The sequence below is a fragment of the Rhinolophus sinicus genome, chromosome 18, assembly GCF_057876585.1.
Source record: "Rhinolophus sinicus isolate RSI-liver-muscle chromosome 18, RSI-T2T, whole genome shotgun sequence".
Classification (NCBI taxonomy): Eukaryota; Metazoa; Chordata; class Mammalia; order Chiroptera; family Rhinolophidae; genus Rhinolophus; species Rhinolophus sinicus.
The window spans coordinates 12,198,680-12,222,854 of NC_142518.1; the positions used below are offsets into that span (position 1 = coordinate 12,198,680).

At 37.8% G+C, this 24,175-nt stretch overlaps 1 protein-coding gene across 1 annotated transcript in view; it reads left to right on the forward strand.

Annotated features, from left to right (window-relative positions):
• The window catches only part of PPEF1 (protein phosphatase with EF-hand domain 1), a 105,931-nt gene extending 83,805 nt beyond the window's left edge, over positions 1-22,126 (forward strand). Inside the window, exons 13-19 of the mRNA XM_019755387.3 lie at positions 4,090-4,233; positions 4,879-5,064; positions 6,473-6,615; positions 9,982-10,088; positions 13,201-13,364; positions 14,504-14,588; positions 15,818-22,126. Of these exons, the coding sequence (XP_019610946.2) occupies positions 4,090-4,233; positions 4,879-5,064; positions 6,473-6,615; positions 9,982-10,088; positions 13,201-13,364; positions 14,504-14,588; positions 15,818-16,026 (1,038 nt within the window). The 3' untranslated portion in view covers positions 16,027-22,126. The remainder of the gene's footprint in view (positions 1-4,089; positions 4,234-4,878; positions 5,065-6,472; positions 6,616-9,981; positions 10,089-13,200; positions 13,365-14,503; positions 14,589-15,817) is intronic.
• Positions 22,127-24,175: the final 2,049 nt, after the last annotated feature.

The following is a 24,175-nucleotide window of genomic DNA, read 5'->3' on the forward strand; positions in this document are numbered from 1 at the left end:
CATCCCCGGGGCACAAGGATAGTTCAACATCCACAAATCCATCAATGTGATACATCACATAAACAAAATAAAGGACAAAAATCATATGATTATATCAATTGATGCAGAAAAAGCATTTGACAAGATACAACAAATGAGAAACAAAAGCTCATAGACACAGACAATAGTTTAGTGGTTACCAAAGGTTAAGGGGGGAGGGGGTGGGAGATGAGGGTAAGGGGGATCAAATATATGGTGATGGAAGGAGAACTGACTCTGGGTGGTGAACACACAATGGGATTTATAGATGATGTAATACAGAATTGTACACCTGAAATCTATGTAATTTCACTAACAGTTGTCACCCAATAAATTAAAAAAAAAATAAAAGTGAAAAATCCTGACTTTTAAAAATTAAAATCTCTAATTAATTAATTAATATTGTGGTAAAAGATACATTACACAAATTTACCACTTTAACCATTTTTAAGTGTACAGTTCAGTGGCCTTAAGTACATTCACGTTGTGGTGCAGTCATCACCACTATCACCACTATCCGTTTCTCGAACTTTGTCTTCCCCAACTGAAGCTCTGCATCCATTACACAGTAACTCGTCATTTCCCCTGCCCCCACCCCGTGGCAACCACCATTTTACTTTCCGTGTCTATGAATCTGACTACATTAGGTGCCTCATATAAGTGGAATCATACAGCACTTTATTTCTGAATCGATGTGCTTTCCCTTATAATATACTCCAAATGGTTCAGGGTAATTTTGGGGCAAATAATTTAAACCTAAACAATCATGTTAAATACAACAGAAGCAGAGCAGGGACATGTATAAAACCTCTGAGGGAAGTGGCTGTGTGGGGTCTGGAAAGCTCCCGTACTTCGTGACAGGCTCCTTTGGGCCTTGTGGAGTGACTGCTGTTGTCTTCCTCTGCACCAGAGCCCAGCCAAGCTCCTGCATCAGGGACATGGGGGGAGGGGGGGTGCCGCATGGGCGTGAGGACCAATAGCAGCTCTGGAGCTAGATGATGATCATACAGGGTCCTAGTGAGAAACCCGAACCCTTACACTCAGGGCTGATAAGCAACTTTCAGCCTATCTAGGCAAGTGGCGTCTAGAGCCAGAATTTAATGATATTGACAGAAAGGTGACCCCTATTCACCTTGAGTTTTGGGAGCTCTTATACCTTTATACACATGTGAATAATGATATTGTTGCTAACTTCTTCTCATCCTTTTAATCTCAGCTTTAGTTTAATTTTCAGCTCCTCTGCAAAGCCTTCCATGACATGCAGACTATATTCCGTCCCCTTCTTTATGCTCCCAAGCCCCTTCATAGCAGTTACCAAAGTTAAGTAAGGAACTGTGATACTGTTTGTTTACTGTCCTCCTCTGCTTCTCTAGTTCACTGATGTAACCCCAGCACCTGTGATGTAGTAAGCAGTTAATCAACGTTTGTTGAATATTTCCTAAGAGATGTTAAGACCAAAGCAGGGCAAACCTAATACAAAACTGGAGAAAAACTGTTTTACAACCCTTTGCCTGATTCTGTGGCGATTTTACATAGCCCCTCCCCCACCTCAGCCAGTGAGGCCCATACTTCCTGGTTTACAACTGTTGTCTTGGTATAATTGTTAATAGCAACTCCCTTGACTTTCAGAAAGTATCCCAGTTGCAATAAATTTTAAGGCTATCCTAAGTTGAAGGCATCTTTCTCATGGTATCAGCAAATAGTGAATAAGACATTTCGATCAACATGAGATAGTCAGTGTTAACATAATGAGTGGATATGATTCTAGCCAAGAGCTAGGGAACATGATGTTTTTGTCAGTCAAATATTGGCAAGTACACGGCAGGAATGAGACACTCCACCACCGCCTGCCTTATGACAACAGCGCTGATCAGCTATGGCAGCTACTACCAATTGATCAGATTGCAAAGTTTTCCTTTCCTGACGTTAGCCTGAGCAGCTAGCCTTCTCTGTGGCTTTTGAGATATTAGGATTGTGTCTCTAGAATGCCCATCATTATCTCTGTGGAGGCCCTAAGTTGACAGCCATCTTGACCTCGTACGCACCACGAGGCCCTTACATCAGACAGACGTAGCTAGCTGTACATCCTGCTCCTGCCAACCCTGGCTGGGTAACTGGGCAAGATACTAAAGTTTTCTAAGCCTCAGTTTCCACACCTATACGTTGAAGCTAAAAATACCTACCATATTGAATTACTGGGAAGATTAAATATAATTACCTAGATGAAGGAAACAGCATCTAGTAAGCTCTGAACATAAAGCTCTCTTCTCCAACTCTCTCCTTTTCTACTTGGAACTGAGGTTTGAATTTCAGTCACCAAGACAGACCCCAGGGAGAAGTTTGTGGGCCAGAAATTTTCCCAGGATACCTCAAATTTCATGCCCTTCGAGGATCATTGTTCCACCTTACTCATAAGACAAGTTTTAAAGATAGAAATTTGACTTCTATATTTTTTATTTCTTCTATCCCCCTAGAGTGAGGTTGAACTGCCAGCACTTACTTGTATTAAATATAATTAAGCTGTGATGAAAGTAGTAGGTTCAAGCTCCTGAAAGTCTACCAGATGAGATACAAAAGTAAATTTTCAAGTCCAATTTGATACCCCCCATTTGTCCCATCCCTTAGGACCCTACCAGTATAGGGTGACCATGCTTCCTGGTTTATACCTGTTGTGTTGGCATAATTGTTTGTTGGGGAGGGGTAGGGGTGAGGGAACCTGATGACAACCACCATTCTAGGTTCACTCAAGGGATTTTGTAAGGTGGGCAGTTTGGGTGTGGGGGGATAAATGCAGAGGGACAGAGAAGGAAGATTCTATAAGGCTAAGACTCTGATTTAATATTCTTCAAACTCCCTGGCAGGGGGTGTGGGAAGGGATGGCTAGTAGGACCCCCAGAAGAAAATGAGGGTGTGCTGCCTTAGGGAGGGGCTAGGGCAAAGTATCCTGATCCCAAGTGTCCTTAAAAACAGCAGAGCCACACATAATGAAGAGAACATGTGGCCTTGCCCAATGAGCTTATCAAAACTTGTGTGGACCCAAGTCCTGACTGTCCTCCCAGAATGCTGTGTTCTGCCTAAAATCTGGGGACATTTGCTTGGGGAGATAGGGAGGGTAGGTTGTGAACTCACTAATGATAGCTGAGATTGAATGTCCAACCACCTCAATGAGACAGCACCTCAGAATACAAGTCAATTTTTATTTTTGAGAATAAAGGTAAGATTTCACGTACAGCCTAGTTTATAGAAGAAACTAAGGGCCTACCACAGAGAATTGTTCATCACTGAACTAAGACCACCAGTATAATGGAAGTATTGTTTTCAAATTGTTTTGTAGAAGAGTAGGATTCTGCAAAGAAACAAGTGTAAAATTACAGTCTCAGGTTATATAAGGGAATGTAGAAGGGATTATTGTAATTGAAGTACTATCAAAAAGACATTTGATTTTCCAAAGAAATGCATCACCTTTTCTTTTTTCTTTTTTTTTACTAGGATTAGAGAACATCATCAATTGCTAACAGGGGCAGATTGAGACCACATTGCGTTTAAGTTGAAAAACTTCCAACGTTTTCAACTTATGCCCCTTTGAGAACTTTCCTGGACACAGATGTACTTTCTCTCATTTCTCCAGGAAAACACAACAAAATGGAAAGCAGCCAATCTCCTAAGAGATGTTTCCGAGCCCAAAGCCTATTGATTCTCTCTTAGCCCCATGTATAGATAAAGGGTCAGAGGGAGACCAGTTTTTCCCGTAGCATCTTCCATTTCCTATGATGATGCCTCAGAACATGTCTAGCACTGACATCTGTTCCTCTGGGGTCCCTTAGAAACTCTAATAGGAAACTTGCCCTGTAGGGCGATGTCTCTAGCTGAAAAATGTACAAACAGAATCGAACAGCCCACCTTAGAGAGATTGGTGGATCACTAGGTAAGGGAGGTAGGTGAGATGGAAAAGGTGACCATGTGTTTTCATTGGGTTGATGTACAACCATGTAGAGAGAATAGCAACTGGGACTGAAGTTTCTGTGTGCAGCCAAGCATAGGGTTTGGCTAAAGCATGCATTTGTCTTACAGATGAAGTCTGTGCTGATGCCACCAATTCGAATGCGTGGAGGCTATGGTACTGAGTTGAAGAAACGTAAAGGAGACACGCTTCTGGGAGTCAGAACAACAAGTTTATCCCTTTCTGAAGATTTAGCACAGAATGAATGGGAACAGGTAGGTAATCAAACTGTCTACCAAAGTGGCAAAGAAGATGCAGCATAGATGATATTGTCCCTTATAATACAGAGCTAAAAAGTGACTTACTTTTATAAGCATATCATATCCTTCTCTCTGAACTCATCACAATATTTTTAATAGCGTCATTGAAATATAATTCACATCCCATATAATGTACTCATTTAAAGTATATAATTCAATGTTTTTTGATATATTCGCAGTGTTGTGCAACTATCACCGCAATCTAATTTTAGAACATTTTCATCACCTAAAAAAGAAACTCCATTCCTATTACCAGTCACTCCCCAACTCTTCCTATCCCCGCCCCTTCGCTCACTGCAGCCGTAGGCAAGCACTAATCTACTTTTAGTCTTTATAGATTTGCCTTTTCTGAACATGTTATAGCAATGGACCCATACAATATGTGATCTTTGTGTCTGGCTTCTTTTACTCAGCCAGGGGAAAAGAATTTTTAGCCCTTCACATTTAGGTGTCTGATCCATTTTGAGTTAATTTTTGTGTATGGTTGAGGTAGGTGTCCAAATTCATAATGTGGGTTAATATTTCTGGAAAAGAAGTTGGACTCTAGAAAAATAAACTCTCACTTATAAGTAGCAGCCTAATCTAGTTTGTTGTTTCAAGGTTATCGATATTCTGTGGAGTGATCCCAGACGTAAAAAAGGCTGTCATCCAAACACAAGTCGAGGAGGGGGCTGCTATTTTGGACCAGATGTTACCGCCAAGGTTCTTAGTAAGTGCAAGTTGAAGCTGCTCATTAGATCCCATGAATGCAAGCCCGAAGGCTATGAAATCTGCCATGATGGGAAGGTAAGCTAATATTGTTGGTGACATCATCACAGACATTCTTCCCCCAAGCATAGTCTTGCGTCACAGGATGTGTCTTTCCTAGAGGCCGATGGGAAGATGTGTTGCCTAGTTCCAAAAGAGAAAGCCGTGCTTCAGTAGACAGAAGCAGGAGACTAGGGTTCACATAGGTTGTTTGAAGGGGCCCCTCTGTCCCTCACCCTAAGAGATGCTTGGCTTCTTTCCCTGATCTTCCCTAATCCCAGAAGTAGAAACTCTGACATGGGACACTAAGTACACACACAGAAAGGCTTTGTTCTTTACTAATCGCAAGGCAATGCTCCAGTCCAGTGGGGTTAAGAATGTGCATATCCTCACGGAGCGCTTTAAGACGCAGCAGTGAATCCAGTTCACTCTCTCACCTTTTCCACTTTCCCTGTGCAGGGCAGAGCCACAAAACACACTTCCCTTCCACTCACAGAGTAGGTGATCTCTAGCAAGTCACTCACTGCGGTCACTTTAGCTGCAGCCACTAAAATGGAGTGTGTTATGCTCCTGCAGTGTGGTGTGTCATAAGGCTACAAGAGGTGAGGACTGAGAAACTGATTTCGTGTCCCAAGTTGTGCTAGGATGTTCCCTTTGCAGATACTAAACAGCAATAAAAAAGAATATCAAATTACGTGCCATTTCCTTCTATTTCAACACTTTTACTGTTCTTAACTCCGTTAGTTCATTTGAGGCTCATACTAACAATTGTGAGATGGTTAAGGCAAGCATTATCTAGGTTTTCTTTGTAATGAGAAAACGGAGAGAAAATAGCAGTGGTTTGTCTGAAGTTACATGCTTATTAGGGCAGGACTGGGCTTCAGCTAGGTTTCCTGTCACTGTCAATGTTACCCTCCCATCGTCCACTGCTGTTCCAAGGCGGGTTCCTTCCCAGCAGGAGTGGTCGTGGTCCCTAATTCTAGCCACCATTTCTCTGCCCTTAAAGCACTGGTTTTGTGGGGGGCCCTGAGCCCTCTAACTCAGTTAGCTCTAAGCAAAAGAAAAAGACTGAGATACTAGGCAAACTTTATTTTGAAAGCTCAAATATCACAAGGAAAGAAAATAAAGGCTTTACCCCCTTGGAAAATGAGAATTTGCAAAACCGAGCATTAAGGGGGATTTTAAGATTTGGAGCTGAAATTGTACATACGATTGCAAGGCCATGCACTGTGGGTAGCAGGGCTAGAAATCAGTACTTCTGGGGACACTGATTTAAAAGCCTTGTTTCTCTCTGATGGAGTCACAGGAAATCTCATCAGACTTGGATAATTTGTGTGGATTTTGAACTTTGATTTTTGTTTTTGAAAGAATTGAGCTATGTCTGACTTCATTATAGGACATTTTGAGAACTAATTCTGTGAACCTGACCCTCTTTTACTTTAATCAGGTTATTACTGTATTTTCTGCATCCAATTATTATGCAGAAGGCAGCAATCGAGGAGCTTATATCAAGCTGAGCCATGGTACACCCCCTCGATTTTTCCAGTACCAAGTAACTGAGGCAACATGCTCAAGGCCTCTTTACCAAAGGTGTGTATACTCTAAGGGGAATTCTGAGCGCTGGGACTGGTGACCAAGTAGAACCAATCCATGGTGACTAAGGCCAGCAACTACTTATTGGTTATTCATTGGTATAAACAAAATGGAAATAGTTCCAGACACCAAGTAGCGAATGTACTTACATTGGACATCAAGAGGAGCAATTTTTAATTCATATATCTCTTTAGATGGATGAAGCGGTCAGCATCCACAAACAGTCCCTAATTGAATATAAATAAAAGAAGGTCCCCACACCTACCTAACCCCGTAAACTTACAACCTCTGACCCTAAACAGCCCAGTCTGGTCTTGCCTCTTTGTCTCTTCTCTACCCAGAATGTATATGACAAAAGAGTTGACTGTGCTTTGTGTGATGGCATTTATAGCTTGTGTTCCTTTTCTCCCTTTAATATTATCTTTATAAGATTTTTTCAATATAAAATGAATATGTTTATTGTTAACAAGTAAGACCCAAAAAGAAAGATGTATAAAGAAAATGTTTATGATCTTCTCTCCCCCTACTTCTCAACAATCCTTTTTCTCACAGGCAACTGAAATTGATAGTCTGGTGTGGACCCTTCCACCCTCTTCTCCTTGCTCCTACAAATATAGACAAGCAATTCTTCAATCACTGAATAAAAACTTTTTTGAGCACCTACTGTGTATCTGACACTGTTCTGGGCACAGGTGATATAGCAATAACCAAAATAGGCAGACGTCCTTTCCCTCATCAAATGCATATCCCAGTGGGAGGAGAAAGTCAGTAAACACCATACGTATATATTTTTTACAAAGATAGATTCACACTGCATACTCTATTCTGCAACTGATTTTTTTCCCTAAAGATTCTATCATAAACATTATTCCAAGTTAGTAAAGATAGACCTAACTCATTCTTTTTAGTAGGTCCGCAATATTCTGTAGTGTACATAGGGCATAACAGTTACGGAGTGACTAAATCTTACTCAATTGATGGCCATCCAGATTGGTTTCAGGGTTTTGTACTTAAAAACAATACTACAACAAACATTTCTCTCTGTGTGTAGATACATACATACATGCATACATAACATACATACATACACACATACATACATACATAAGTTGTAGTGCTGCTTTTATGTAAGATTTCAAAATGTGAGATTTCCCCCTTACCCTCATCTCCCACCCCCCACCCCCCGCCCCCCTTACCCTCTGGCAACACACAATGGGATTTATAGATGATGTAATACAGAATTGTACACCTGAAATCTATGTAATTTTACTAACAATTGTCACCCCAATAAATTTAATAAAAAAAAAAAAAGTGAGATTTATGGATTTATATGTTTAAAATTTTGCTAGATGCCCTAAGAGAGTTGTAACAATTAACAAACCTGAAAAACAGCATACCAGTTCTCCACACCCTCATTAGTCTCAGATAGTAGGATCTGATTCTTAATTTTTGCCAAGTTGATAGGTAAAAATGGTAAATATCACTGTTTTAATTAGAATTTGTTAGACAGCTGAGTTTACCCATCTTATGTTTTTAGAAATTGCATTTTCTCTTTTTTGAATTTCCTATATATATTATTCTCCCATTTTATATTATTGTGTTTAAGAGTTTTTTATATCCTATATATATGTAACTTATTAACTATATGAGGTCTGACAAGAGGTCTGACAATTAAGTTCATGAACGTGTTGCAACGATGTGGCTAACCGTTTTTGACATCAGAGGGATTATTCATTTTGAATTTGTACCAACTGGACAAACAGTTAACCAGGTTTACTATTTGGAAGTGTTGAAAAAGCTGCGTGGAAAAGTTAGACGACCTGAGCTTTTCGCCAACAGTTCATGGCTCTTGCATCACGACAATGCAACGGCTCACACGGCACTGTCTGTGAGGGAGTTTTTAGCCAGTAAACAAATAACTGTTATTGGAACACCCTCCCTACTCACCTGATCTGGCCCCCAATGACTTCTTTCTTTACCTGAAGATAAAGGAAATATTGAAAGGAACACATTTAGATGACATTCAGGACACCAAGGGTAATACGACGACAGCTCTGATGGCCATTCCAGAAAAAGAGTTCCAAAATTGTTTTGAAGGGTGGACTAGGCACTGGTGTCAGTGCATAGCTTCCCAAGGGGAATACTTCGAAGGTGGCCATAGTGATATTCAGCAATTATGTATGTAGCACTTTTTCTAGGGTGAGTTTGCGAACTTAGTTGTCCGACCTTATGTAACTGTTAAATCTAGTTGGTTTATAGTACTGTTCAAGTCTTTTTCTATCCTTTCTGATTTTCTGCCTAGTTGTTTTATCCATTATCGAAAGTAGAGTATTGATGTCCCCAACTATTATTGCTGAATTGCCTGTTTCTCTTCAATTATGTCAGTTTTTGATTCAGGTAGTTTTGGGCTCTGTTGTTAGGTTCATATATGTTTATCTTCTTGACTGATTGACTCTTTCATAATTATAAAATATCGCTCTTCATCTCTAGTAACTGCCTTTGTCTTAAAGTCTACTTTGTCTACTATTTTATGGCCACTCTAACTTTCTATAGTTGCTGTTTGCATGTTGTACCGTTGACCTTTTCCTTTCAAACTCTTTGTATCTTTGAAACTAAAGCCTGTCTACTGTAGACAACATATAGTTGGATCTTGTTTATTTTCATCCCGTCTCACAATTTCTGCTTTTTGATTTATTTAATCCATTCACATATGTTGTTATTATTGATATGGTTGGATTTATATCTGCCATTTTGCTTTTTGTGGCGTATATGACTCATGACTACTTTGTTCCTCTGTTCCTTCTTTTATTTTTAATTTATTTTTGTAAATGGTCTGAGATAGTTTAGCATCCAGTCCATTAGTTAACTATACTAGCAGCATTTTTAAAAATTGTCCTTTTCTACTGAATTGTAGTAGCTCCTTTGTCATACATATCATTGTCATATATAGTTTGCTGTATTTATGAAATTTTTATTATGTTCTACTCATGTACCTGTCTTCTCTTGTGTCAATACCTGCTGTTTCAGTAACTTTATGGTAAATTTCATTATCTGCTATAGCAAGACCCCCCTTATTTTCCTTCCTTTTCAAAACTGTCTTTGATATTCTCAGACATTAATTGCTCATGTGAATCTTTGAAATTAAAAAGAAAACACCAATGGTAATCCTTTTAAAATGTCACAAAACATGGATACACATACATACATATACATACAGTCACCACCTACTAACATAGTATGTATGAAGTTAGGCAGTTCATTTAAAGTAGAAACTAGTAAATGGTAAGTAACATAGTACATTAAAATGAAACAAAACCGGGTGATTTATGTAACTGTCACCTAACAATTCTTGTCTTAACATAGGGTGAATACTATTGAAAGTAGTGCCATCAGGATATTAAAAGAGAGAATAATTTCACGAAAAACTGACCTCATTAATGATTTCCAACTTCAAGACCGCAAAAAATCAGGTAATAAAATTATATAATGATTACCATTTCTTAACATACCAGGTTACATACAGATCAGTTTTCATTTTCTTTGCTTTCTTAAGATTTCAGTTCTCTATTTTTAATAGCAAAGAATGATAGAGATAAAAATAAAATATAATCCATTATATGCCTGGGAAAAGGTATATTCCTCCTTTTCGTAAGCTTCTTTCAATTTAAGAAAACAACAACAACTCTGAATTTGACTTCTGTTCTGGTAGTATGTCAGACTAGAGACTCTGGAAGGCCTGCCTGTTAAGAAACAACTAGATTCTAGAGGATGCAGAATTGTACTGCCTTTACCAGCCTCACAGTAAGTAAGATAAATCTCTAGGCTGCATCTCCTCTCCCCATGAAACTTATTTTGGACTTCTAACCTCCAGAAATGTAAGAGAATAAATTTATGTTATTTTAAGCCACTAAGTCTGTGGCAATTTGTTACAACAGCAATAGGAAACCAATACAAGACTGTCAAGCCTCTGTTCAACACTGTCCTATCGATGCTAGCCAGTGCAATAAGGCAAGTTAAATAAAACCATAAGAATTAGGAAGGAAGAAATAAAATGTTACTATATGTAGACAACATGATTGAGTATATAGAAAACCCAAATAAATCCATAAAAAAACTATTAGAATTAATAAGTGAATTTAAGAAGTTGTAGAACACAAGGTCAATACACAGAAATTGATTGCATTTCCATACACTAGTGTATCAGTCAGAATATGCCTTTCTCTATTCTGAATATAGAAACGACATGAGTGATTTGAACAGGGAAACTTAATATAAAGAATTACTAACTACTACAAAGTGATTAATTACTAATAGGGATAAAAGAGAACTCTAAAGAATATAGGAATAGGAAGTGTTGGGAACAGCTACTATCTCTAAGGCTAAGAGAGAGTACCCAAGGAAGGAACAAACTTGGAAGAATCCCTTACTCCCAACCAAGCCTAAGATTCATACCTCATTGGAGAGGGTGCGGATGGGGTGGAAGTTCACCTAGGTGTCTCAGGTCAGATTTGGTCTGCAGCTAGTGGTGCAGGACGGGAGAAGATGGAGCCACCCAATGTGGTGCCAAAAAACTCTGTTTGGGCTATGTACCATTGTATCTCCCACACAGTGCTGGCAAAGGAGGCACCCACTGTGATGTCAGTGAAATTCACTAGATTTGGGTACCATTGCATTTCCCACACATCTCTGGCAATCATGTTATTGCTGTAGAAACAAGAAGCAAAGCACACCAGAATCATTTCTTCTGCTATGTCTTAGAGCATTCTTCCTGTACGCTCTGCTTACAATTCCTAACATTACACCAGCTGCCAAAAAAGAAATATTTACAGAGTTCAGCTCCAATATCACAACACACAGCAAAGAAGGGTAGAATTGGACCTGAGTGGGAATAAATTAATAACTAGTATAGCCAGCAATTAACTTTCAAATAATGAAAATCTTAAAAGATACCATTCATAATGGAAATCATGTACCAAGGAAGAAACCAAATGATTGATGTATGAGACTTCTAAAATATTATTAAGAGAAATTAAAAAGGATTGAAACAAATGGGTAGATATTACTATGTTCAAGGGCCAATGTTGTCAAGATATAAATTCAACCCGAATTGAACTACAGGTTCAGTGCACCCAAGGGGCATGTACAGAATGTTCTTAGCAGCACTGTTTATGATAGTCCCAAACTGGAAATAACACAATGTCTGCCAACAGTAGAATGGATATATAAATTGTGAATATTCATACCATGGAATACTATACATCAACGGAAATGAAAGACACTACAACTAAACGGAACAACATGGCTGAATCTTATGAACTTAATGTTGAGCAAAGAACCCAGACCTCCCCTCCAAATACATATTTTATGATTGTTTTATATATAGATCAAAAAAGCAAAAAAGTAAACTATAGTGTTAGAAATCAATATAGTGGCTCTCCTTGGGAAAGTGGGAGGTGATAGTAATTGTGAGGGGCCACAGGCACCTTTTGAATATTGGCAATGTTCTGTGTCTTGTCATGGGTGGTGGTTACATAAGAATTACCTTTGTGATAATTCACTGAGCTCTGTATTTGTTTTGTGAACTTTTCCGTGTGTGATTAACTTCAATTAAAAAAAAAAAAAAGTATGTCCTTAGCAGGTAAGTGTATGGGAAATGGCCTTGTGGAAGTGTAAATGGATATTTTTTCTTGGAAGCAGTTTGGCCATATATATCAAAACCCTTAAAAATGTACATATCCTTTTATCCAGCAATTTCACTTCTAGTAATGAGCCTAAGGAAATAATGAAATCGTTTCATTACCATTAAAACAATGATGTAGATCTATGTTTATTAACATAGATGGATGTCCATGATTTATTGTAAGTGAAAAATCAGGTTAGAATAAATATGTTTGTTGTGTGTGTGTTGCCATATATAATCCATGTATATAAAACATATACTGGAGTACAATGTATATTTGGCTTTAAGAAAGATAAAAATATATACATTTATATATATACATATTTATATAGACAGAAAAAACACTAGAATAACGTTGTTTTTTGTTTATGCAAAAGCATTTCAAATGAGCACATCTTTAATAATCAGGAAATAAGATATTTATATTTTGAAAAAACTACATATAATATTAGGGGATGAAAGGCTATTACCTGGGAAAATGAGAGGTGAATAATATGCCAAAATGTTAAAAGTCAAAGTAATCTTTTATCCTTTACATCATTTTTTTCTTTATATCCTTTTGCATTTTCAAATCTATTATAAACATACCTTACTTTTTAAACAGAAAAAGGAAAAAGATCTAACACCCAAAGTCTCATTGCTTACACATAACAATAGTAAGGGAAGAGCAGTGGAACACTGAAGACTTTCTTTAGTTGTTCAGAGGCGTGCGGCCTAGTAGGACAAATTGTAAAGGGGAGCAGGAGGCACCCGGGCCTCAAAACTCCAGGCTGCCCAGTGGCTCTCTCAGGGAGGTTGCATTTCTTTATCAAATTATCAACCACTTAATAGACTTTTTTCTTTTCTTCTTTCTTCTTGTTCTTGTTCTCGTTCTCATTCTCCTTCTCCTTCTTCTTTGTTAGGGAAACTTTCTCTGGGCCAGTGGGCTTTTTCCATGGAGAACGTTCTGGGGCTGAACTTACCGTGGAGATCCCTGAGTTCGCATCTGGTCACCACAGACAAAGATGGAAATGTTGACTACATGTCCTGCTTCTCCGATATCCACATTCAAAAGCCTGTGAAAGAGGCAAGTGAAACACAGCCCTGGCTAAAACCTAGCTGGAGTGAAAACCCCCCTTGGGCAACCAATGAGAGGAACTTAGTCCTTTGAAAAGTTGGGAGTGGGATCATCTAATGGGTGAGAGTGGCAGACTTAGGAAAGGCCTAAGGGGATCTCCCAGGTACCTTATGGTCTGTTTAGGAGATGTGCGCGTTCTAAGGATAGGTGAAAAGAAGAAAAAACTTCTGCAAGCAAATCCCTGTCAAATGTGTGATTCTCTTAAGTGCTGTCCAGCAGAAGGGCACATGTGACATCCATTCTTTCATATAACACACCTTTTAAAATACTCAACATATTCCCTATTACACTGAGTGTATAGACTTACTGATATGACATCCTATACCTTAGAGACTTTTAAAGTTTAGAATCCCTTATCAAGATGGGAATACCCCAGGGAGAGTTGTCAGGCACCCCCCACCCCATACTTCTAAGTTAACAACTTGTCAGTAGTTAGTTATAACATTGGGCTGAAAGTGAACTGATGGGAACTAGGACTGGGGTGACTTTTTGCAGGGGAGATGAGAAGTTAAAAGCAGAGAGAAGGGAAGTAAGAGACAGGTGGGAGCCTCAAACATCTACCGGAAGGAGGCTTTGGCTTCACTTAAAGGGCAGTTTATCCTGGTAACTGAGCTCCACTGGCCTTGGCTTCAGACAGCTGAGATTCAAATCCCACTTACTGGCTGTGTGAACCTTGGGAAACTTACTTTACCTCTCTGTTCTTTAATCTGTAAAATGGACATAGTAACAGTTTTGTTCCTTGGGCTGTGTTAAGGACTGAATAAAACAACTCACAGAAAAGGTCTTAGAGCAGAGCCCGGAACACAATTTGTTCTCAGTGAATGTTGGCCATTGTTATTTACTACTTCTTGGTTCTTTTTGGCCATGTCCCCTGAGGAGCACAGACTGGAAACACATCAGAATACAAAAGCATGGTCTTCTATCTGATTCAAGAAGGATGGGCCTCCAAGGAAGGCCTGCCTTCTCAAATGTCTATGTAAATCACATAGTTTGAATTGGTGATGATGTTTTGTGCTTGTTACGTTTACTAAAATTGGTCTGTGTTATTAATTCTATATGTTTTTACACTTACAAAATATTTATTTTAGGTTCAGTCAGCTCTAATTGAAACTCTGTACAGATACCGATCTGACCTGCAAATCATCTTTGATGTCATTGACACTGATCACTCAGGTAAATTAACTTTGATTAGTTCACTAGCAGTAAAAAGCCAGGGCTAGTCTATTTCTCTGAAACCAAAACTCTGTTTTCACCTATTGCATTATTTATCCAAACTTGATTTACCTTGGTGTGTGTGTGTGGGGGGGTACTCATCTTTAATTTTTTTTTAACTTTTATTTATTTTAAGTCTGTTTTTCCAGGACCCATCAGCTCCAAGTCAAGTAGTTGATTTCAATCTAGTTGTGGAGGGTGCAGCTCACAGTGGCCCATGTGGGGGTCGAACCGGCAACCTTGTTAGGAGCACCGTGCCCTAATCCACTGAGCTAGCCAGCTGCCTCTTTAATATTTTTGTTATTTTAGTTTGGCTACAAACTGTATTCAAAATCGTATGGTACTACTGTGTTTCTCTGAAAATAAGACTGGGTCTTACATTAATTTTTGCTCCAAAAGATGCATTAGGGCTTATGTTCAGGGGATGTCATCCTGAAAAATCATGCTAGGGCTTATTTTCCGGTTAGGTCTTATTTTCGGGGAAACTCAGTATATAGGCCTATGTATCCATTAATCAGACAAGAATAGCTCCTTTTATAAATCACAGCACAGATGAAAAGATAATTCACTGTCCGTTTAAATGTCATAGTTACTCCTGGCAATAAAATTCATTCCTAGAGTTCTGATTCTATTTATGGGACTGAGGGCTAAGAAAACTCATTTTCTGCTTAGTTTTGATACATAATTACAAACTTTAAAAAGATCATCAGATAATGTCCAGCTGTAGAGATCATTGATTACCAAAAAATTAATGAAACACGAAAGTAAATTATTGCCTATAAAAAATGGCTGAGCCATTGTTTGCAATGTTCTTACTGAATCCCAGGGTATCTCCTCCCTCGGCTTTGCTGTTGTTCTCCTCTCTGCCCTCCTTCCATGTCCCTCTCCCTTAGATATTAGATCGTGTAATTTCTATATCACATATACGCAGTCCACAATCCCCCCCCCCACCCCAATTCCTTGACTGTTTGCTCATTCCAGCTTTAGAATAATCTCAGGATCACTTGGTAGTTTAAAGTAACATATTGTTTCTTATATTTTAATCTTACTTTTCTACTTTCTTCAGTGTCTTGATGGTCAAGCATGTTAGTGAACTTCTAATTAGGACTGTTCAATCAGTATGACTTCCCAACCCTCCCTTAGGTGTGTCTTAAAATGAACACTCACAGCCTTCTCCTATATTCTTTTAGGTTTGATCTCCATGGAAGAATTTCATTCCATGTGGAAACTTTTCAGTAGTCACTACCAAGTTCATATTGATGATTACCAAGTTAATGAACTCGCTGAAAGAATGGACTTAAACAAAGATGGAAGCATCGACTTCAATGAGTTTCTAAAGGCTTTCTATGTAGTGCACAAGTTTGATCAGTTGAACAAGCCAGACACCAAATTTGCTTAACAAGAATTAGGGCTTTTCCCTCCTCCTTGTGAACAATCACTAACACAATCTTTTCCAGGACCCTTGAAATTCACAGTAGTAAAGAAAAGTACACCTCAATTTATGCCATAAGCAGATGTATAGTGTAGGTAATGGAAGTCCCTAGTAAGCTGTTATTGGTAAGATTAGGTTAAACGTCAGCTGATAGATTTGGTTCCAGTGGCAGGACCCAGACATTTCTAGGTAGAAACTGAGTTTGAACCTAATACTGGTCTCTTGGATGCCACCTAACCAGGAGACCAGAGCAGTTTGGAAACATACAGAAAGGGACCCATAGTGCACCAGAAAAGTACACCATCTGTGAGTAGCTGAGGGATAGGAGGAGGAATACTAGACTATTCATGCAATAAAGTATTTCCATCTGTCAAATGTAATCTTCTTTGGTGACACCATAAGCCAGTGATTCTCAATTGTAAGAGCACCACTCTCCAGGCACGGGGGCCATATCAGGTTCATGGGGGAAGCTGTGGGAGTGTGTTACTTGAAAAAGCATATTTTCTTGTCTGTTGGAGATACAAAGTGAATACATTCAGATTGAGCCCTACAATTAATGTGGTTTGACACCTTCATTGGTAAAATGGGGCCTTGGTTATGCATACATTGTGCAATTTATTCTGCTATCAAACATAATAGATTTCTGTTTAAAGGCAAATGTATTTTAATTTTTCTCTAAGTTTGAGAATTTCAAGATCTATCAATATGCCAGGGTAGATATCCTGCAACCTGCCTGCTATACACACCAGAAATAATGGCTAAAATATAACAAATATTTTTTTTAATTTTTTTATTAGTTTCCGGTGCACAAAACAATGTAATAGTTAGACATTTATCATTTATATCCCTCACACTGTGTCAACACCCCCCCCCCAATAAATATTTTTTTAAATGCATAGCTGAGCTGGCAGGAAAGTACAAGAAACCCCTAGGGGACGGGAAAAAGCATAATTGAAATCATAGCAATATTAACATTGGACAGGATAGACTTTAAGGGAAAGAATATCATTAGGGATAGAAAAAAGTCATTACTGAATGCTAAACGGAATTCACCAGGAAGATATAATAATTATAAAAATATATGCATCTAATAACAAAGGTTTAAAATTTATAATGCAAAAATTGACACAACTACTAGGAGAAATCGATAGAGGGAGATTTTGAATATACCTCTGTCAGTAAATAAAAAAAATGTATAGAAGTTTGGACAACCCAATTAATCCACCGACTCTACAATCAATTTTAGAGAATACACATTATTTTCAAGCACACATGGAACATTTATAAATAAAAATTGATCATGTATTAGACCACAGAAATATCTCAAATACCAAGCAGTCAGTAACAAAGATACTGCATTCTATTATAATGCAATTAAATTAGGAACAATATAAGAAGATAACCATATTAATGAGCAAAAAAGGGACATAACTGTAGCTCTACCAGAAATTGCTAAGAATAGTTCATAAGAATACTGTGAGTAACTTTATCCCAATACTTTAAAGAAGTAGGAGAATGGACTATTTCCTAGGGGAATACAACTTACTAAAGCTGACTCTAGAACAGAGGGTCTGAAGAGACATATAACCAATTCAAGAATGTGATGGCTTTGTAATGTGTCAGTCTGGCTAGGCTAAACTACATGTCTCAGAATTCCCTTTCTTGTATGTTTCTGGTTAAGGTGGGCCACAAGGGAGATTCCTGAGAGATTTGGAAGGCCCAGGGAAGCCAGCCATTGTGTAGCTCCCGCATGCCGTTGCTGAGCTGCTCATTCCCCTTGTTGGTGTGAAGTGCAGCTAGGCCTGCACTTTCTCTACGGTTCCCCTGGATCCTGTCAGCTTCTCTGATTCCTGGGCCAGGTGTGTGTGTTTAACTCTGTGACAAAGGGCCCTGGCTTCTCCAGGATGACCTTGTCACGAAGACCAGAGGCAATAAGCGTGGACTCAGGCATCAGTGTGTTCTTGTGGGGTGCCAGCTTGTGCCTGTGGGTTCGAGGCTGCTTCTCATCTTCCCTCCTGACTGCCTGCCTTTGGACTTCAAGCTCCAGCGTCAGGTATGACATATACAGCCTTATAGAGCCTGCTTAACCAGCTTCTACCTTTGCGTAAGCCACTTCCGCTACTGGTTATATATCTCCTACATGGTGGCCTCTGGTTGAACCCTGATTGGTACAGAATTTGGTGCTGAGAGTGGTTCCAGAAGAACGAATCTTAGAGATAAGTGCTGTATGTGTACAACCTGATGTGTACAGAGCTTCTGCCCCATTATCTCACATGAAAATCCACTGAGACCCCTGGGATAGTGGTTTTCAGAAATGTCCAATCTCTGGCAGGATCGGATGAGTCTTTTGTTGCTTCCTGAATATCGTTTCGTTATTTATTCTCGGGGTTCTTTCTGGAACTCTCATTTTCTCCCTTGGTCTTCTAATTTCTGGAATTAATTATATGCCTTTGTTGGAAATTTTACCTAAAAATGATTTTAGTAAAGATTGTCATTTAATGTTGTAAAACTTCTGCCTGACACGAGTTGTGCTTAACCACACTCCATTTTACAAATCAGATGATAGATAGATAGATAGACAGATGATAGATGATAGACAGATAGATAGATAGATAGATAGATAGATAGATAGATAGATAGATAGATAGAGGACAGACAGATGGATGATAGATAAGAGTTGTGAAATATCTCACTTTTAATTTATATTTCTTTATTATAAATGAGATTGAGCATTTTATTAATTTGTTGGTCAGTATATTTTCTTCTGAAAAATTGCTTGTTCTTATCCTTTGCTCATTCTAATATTGTAGCTTAGAATGTCTTTTTCTTACTGATTTCTAGGAACTTTAAAACTCTTCTTGATGCTAATCCTCTGTTCTTTAGGAAGCAGATATCTTCTCCGAATCTGTGACTTGAGTTTTCACTTTCTTTATGACATATATTTTCAAACAGAAGTTTTAAATTTCAATTTATCCAGTTTTTCAATCTTTTCATTTATAATTTGTGCTTTTTGCATCTTAAAACAAAAATATCCTTTCCAACCCTGGAAATATCATAAAGATACAGTTGATCTTTATTATTTGCAGATTCCCTATTTGCAAATTCACCTCACTAAAATTTATTTATAACCTAAAATCATTATTTACATTGGCCATGTGCAAAGTAGTGAACATTTTGAATCACACATGTTCCCAGCTGAGGTCAAACAAGGCAAAGGTCTGCCTGCCTTCCTGTTCCAGCTCTCACACTGTAAACAAGTGTCCTTCTTGCAGTACATTTAGTGCCACTATTTTTGTTGTTGTTGTTGCATTTTTGTGCTTTTAATTGGTGATTTCGATGTTTAAAATGGCCCCCAAATGTAGTGCTGAAGTGCTGTCTAGTGTTCCTAAATGCAAGAAAGTTGTCAGATACCTTAATGCAAAATTATATGCCTTAGATAAACTTCATTCAGGCATGAGTTATAGTGTTGCTAGCCATGAGTTCAGTGTTAATAAATCCACACTATCTGTTGAATGAGGTGTTTTTTTCAACAGAAACACATAAAACAAAGTTATATTGTTGATGAACTGACAAAAATGTGACAAGAGGCTCGCAGGGACCAAACCTCGTATTTTCCCTAGGAACAATGCTTCATTCAGTATTCGCAAATTCAGTGGTCACAGTGATTATAAGAATATAACTTGCAAGTAATGAAAATTGATTATATTCTTCAAAAGTTTTCAAAGAATTTGCTTCTCAAGAGCATTTAGCTCTTTCATCCATTGGAAATTTTGGGGTGTGGTGTAGATACACCATTTATTGAATAGTTCATTCTTTCCCACTAATTTGAAATGCAACCTTTGTCATACAGTAAGCTCTGTTTCTAGGCTTTGTTATGATCCAATAATGGTCTCTTTGGTCCATCATCTCATGAATACCTCATGTATTAAATACTATAGCTTATAATAGTCTTGATATTTGGTATTATGTGTCCCTTCTTCTCCCTCACCTGTATTCTTCTTTAAAATTTCTTTGGTCCTTTGGTCCTCTGTACACATTTTAGGATCAGATTGCCAATTCTGTGAAATCCCCTGTTGGATTTTTATGGGAACTGTATTAAACTTATAGATTAATCTGGAGAGAATTGTCATCACTACTATATTGAGTTTTCTTATCCATGAACATGGTATTTTTTTCCAATTATTTTTTCTCTCTAATGTCTTTTAATAAAGAATTTCTCATTATCATTCTTGTGATCTTTTTAAAAAGATTTATTCCAAGATTCATTATTTTTAGGTCTATTTTATTTTATTTTTTCTTAGTAAATAGACATTTCTTTCTCTTTTTAATTAAAGTTTATTGTGGTGACAATTGTTAGTAAAGTTACATAGATTTCAGGTGTACAATTCTGTATTACATCATCTATAAATCACATTGTGTGTTCACCACCCAAAGTCCGTTCTCCTTCCCTCACCATATATTTGATCCCCTTTACCCTCATCTGCCACCCCACTCCCCCCTTATTTTTTTAAATTCTGCTTGCTCTTTTTTTCATAGGGTTTAGGTCTAAGGATTTGATTGCTTCATTTCTAGTCTTCAGTCATTTTGTATGTATTTCTTTTATAATCTCATTCTAGTGATCTCTCTGTATTTGGAGTTTGTGGTGATATAATTGCATGTTTTCATTATATGCAGACTCTTGATCAGGTTGAATTGTTCACTCTTGGGCTTTGTCATTTTTTAATGTGAACTCATCATTACGGGAGGTTGTTTTTTTTTCTGTGAAAACCCCATGATATTTGGGATATGGGAGCATCTCTTCAGAGAAGTTTTTGTTTGCTTCTGCCTTGTGCCTCTGGAGTATCACTGCTTGAGGAATACTTCTTTCATTAATTTTTAGTCTGGAGTTTTTTAACTATATGGGTAGAATAAAAGCAGTGTAAATTGTGGTCCTATGGTTTTGAATTCTCAGAGAGCTTTTCTTTTTTTCCCCACCCAAAGCCCTGTGTCCTGTGTGGTCTCTTTTGTTTCTAAATCCTTTCATAAATAGAATAGTCCTTTGAGGGTCTTGGCTTTATGCAATGTTCTCAGTTCCAATTCCCTACCTCCCAAAGCCCAAAGCCTCATTTGCTACTGCTGTGTGGGAATTAACACCAAACCCCTAGGTTCTGGAGACAAATACCCCCTCATTAGCTCAAGCACTCACCCCTCTGCTTTGTCACTTCCCTCTTTGTTTCTGGCACCTGGGGATTTGCTTTTGTGATATGTGAGCCTAGCTGTACCTTTAAAATAATTATCTTACATCTTACCCAGTACTAGGTGATTATAGTAAAAGGATTTTCAGGTTGTCTGACTCCACTAAATTACTAGAAGCTGATAAATAGACTTTTGTATCCACTGCTATTTGTTAATAATCTTGAAGCTTCATATTTTTATCTGGACAATGATTGAACATTTATAATAATGCCACAGTGCTTGAATTATGCAACATGTTTACCAGGTCTCAATTTTTGAACTTTGGTAGAACTTATTTCTAAATAATTTTCATTTTCAATGTTTTTTTTTAATTTTTACATAAATAAGATCATATTATACTTTTTTTTTTTTTTAAACAGGGGCACTTTTTTCCCCTTTTATCTTGTCTCCCTCACCTTAAGCATGGCCCTCATCATCTCTTCTCCTTCATTTAGGGAAGCCATATTAACCTACTGTGTGGCCTTTCATATTTTTATCTGTCCCATACAAACCTATATAGACTATATATGTCCTCATATATGCATATATTTACATATGCAGTTATAACATAAGCAACATGGTTTTATTGTATGCTGAAAAATGGGATTGAGTTTTACATAATTTTCTGCATTCTGCTTTTCTTAACCAACAATACCTAGTTGAAATCCCTGCAAGCTATAATGGCTCTAATTCATTTTTTTTTTTTTTTTAATTTTATTTTATTAAATTTATTTGGGGTGACAATTGTTAGTAAAATTACATAGATTTCAGGTGTACAATTCTGTATTACATCATCTATAAATCCCATTGTGTGTTCACCACCCAGAGTCAGTTCTCCTTCCATCACCATATATTTGATCCCCCTTACCCTCATCTCCCACCCCCCGCCCCCCTTACCCTCTGGTAACCACTAAACTATTGTCTGTGTCTATGAGTTTTTGGTTCTCATTTGTTTGTCTTGTTCTTTTGTTGTTTTTGGTTTATATACCATGCATCAGTGAAATCATATGGTTCTCTGCTTTTTTCTGTCTGACATATTTCACTTAGCATCATACTGTCAAGATCCATCCATGTTGTCACAAATGTTCCTATATCATCTTTTCTTACCGCCGAATAGTATTCCATTGTGTATATATACCACAACTTCTTTATCCATTCATCTATCGAAGGACATTTTGGTTGTTTCCATGTCCTGGCCACCGTAAACAAAGCTGCAATGAACATTGGAGCACACGTGTCTTTATGGATAAATGTTTTCAGATTTTTTGGGTAGATACCCAGGAGAGGGATTGCTGGGTCATACGGTAATTCTATTTGTGATTTTTTGAGGAACCTCCACACTGCCTTCCACAGCGGCTGCACCAGTCTGCATTCCCACCAACAGTGTATGAGGGTTCCTTTTTCTCCACAGCCTCTCCAACACTTGTTACTATTTGTCTTGTTGATGATAGCCATTCTGACTGGGGTGAGGTGATATCTCATTGTGGTTTTTATTTGCATTTCTCTGATGATTAGTGATGTTGAGCATTTTTTCATATGTCTATTTGCCATTTGTATGTCCTCTTTGGAGAAATGTCTCTTCAAGTCCTCTGCCAATTTTTCAATTGGGTTGTTTGTTTTTTTTGTTGTTGAGTTTCATGAGATCGTTGTATATTTTAGATATTAGCCCCTTATCGAAGGCACTTTTTGCAAAAATCTTCTCCCATTCAGTTGGTTGCCTCTTTATTTTGTCGATGGTTTCTTTTGCTGTGCAGAAGCTTTTAAGTTTCATATAGTCCCATTCGTTTATTTTAGCTTTTACTTCCATTGCCTTTGGAGTCAAATTCATAAAATGCTCTTTGAACCCAAGGTCCATAAGTTTAGTACCTATGTTTTCTTCTATGCAGTTTATTGTGTAGGTCTTATGCTTAAGTCTGATCCATTTTGAATTAATTTTGGTACATGGTGACAGACAGCAGTCCAGTTTCATTCTTTTGCACATGGCTATCCAATTCTCCCAGCACCATTTATTGAAGAGGCTGTCTTTCCTCCATTGTATGTTTTTAGCTTCTTTGTCAAAAATTGTCTGTTCATATTTATGTGGTTTTATTTCTGGGTTCTCAATTCTATTCCATTGGTCTATGTGTCTGTTTTTCTGCCAATACCATGTTGTTTTGATTATTGTAGCCCTGTAGTACAAGCTAAAGTCAGGGAGTGTGATACCTCCAGTATTGTTCTTTTTTCTTAAGATTGCTTTGGCTATTCGGGGTCTTTTGTGGTTCCAAACAAATCTGATGGTTTTTTGTTCTATTTCTTTAAAAAATGCCATTGGGATTTTGATGGGGATTATATTAAATCTGTATATTGCTTTGGGTAATATGGCCATTTTAACTATGTTGATTCTCATGAGCACGGAATGTCTTTCCATCTCTTTGTGTCTTCTTCAATTTCTTTCAAAAACGTCTTATAGTTTTCAGCATATAGGTCCTTCACATCTTTGGTTAATATCATTATGGCTACACCTGATTTTCTCTGGGTACCATTTGCTTGGACTGTCAATTTCCACCCTTTCACTTTGAGTCTATGCTTGTCCTTGTAGCTGAGATGTGTCTCTTGGAGACAGCATATGGTTGGGTTTAGTTTTTTGATCCAGTCTGCTACTCTGTGCCTTTTTATTGGTGAGTTCAGTCCATTTACATTTAGGGTGATTATTGATATATGAGGATTTCCTGTCGTTCTATCTTTAGTTTTCTGGTAAGGCTGTGTCTCCATTGTTTCTTTGCCTTTTTGTTGTTGTCTATTATTTCTGTGTGGTGGTATTCTATGATGTTTCCCCGTGTTATTCTTTTATTACAGTATATATTTCAGTTCTGGATTTTTTTTGAGTGGTTACCCTTAAGTTTATGTAAATGTGGCTCTAATT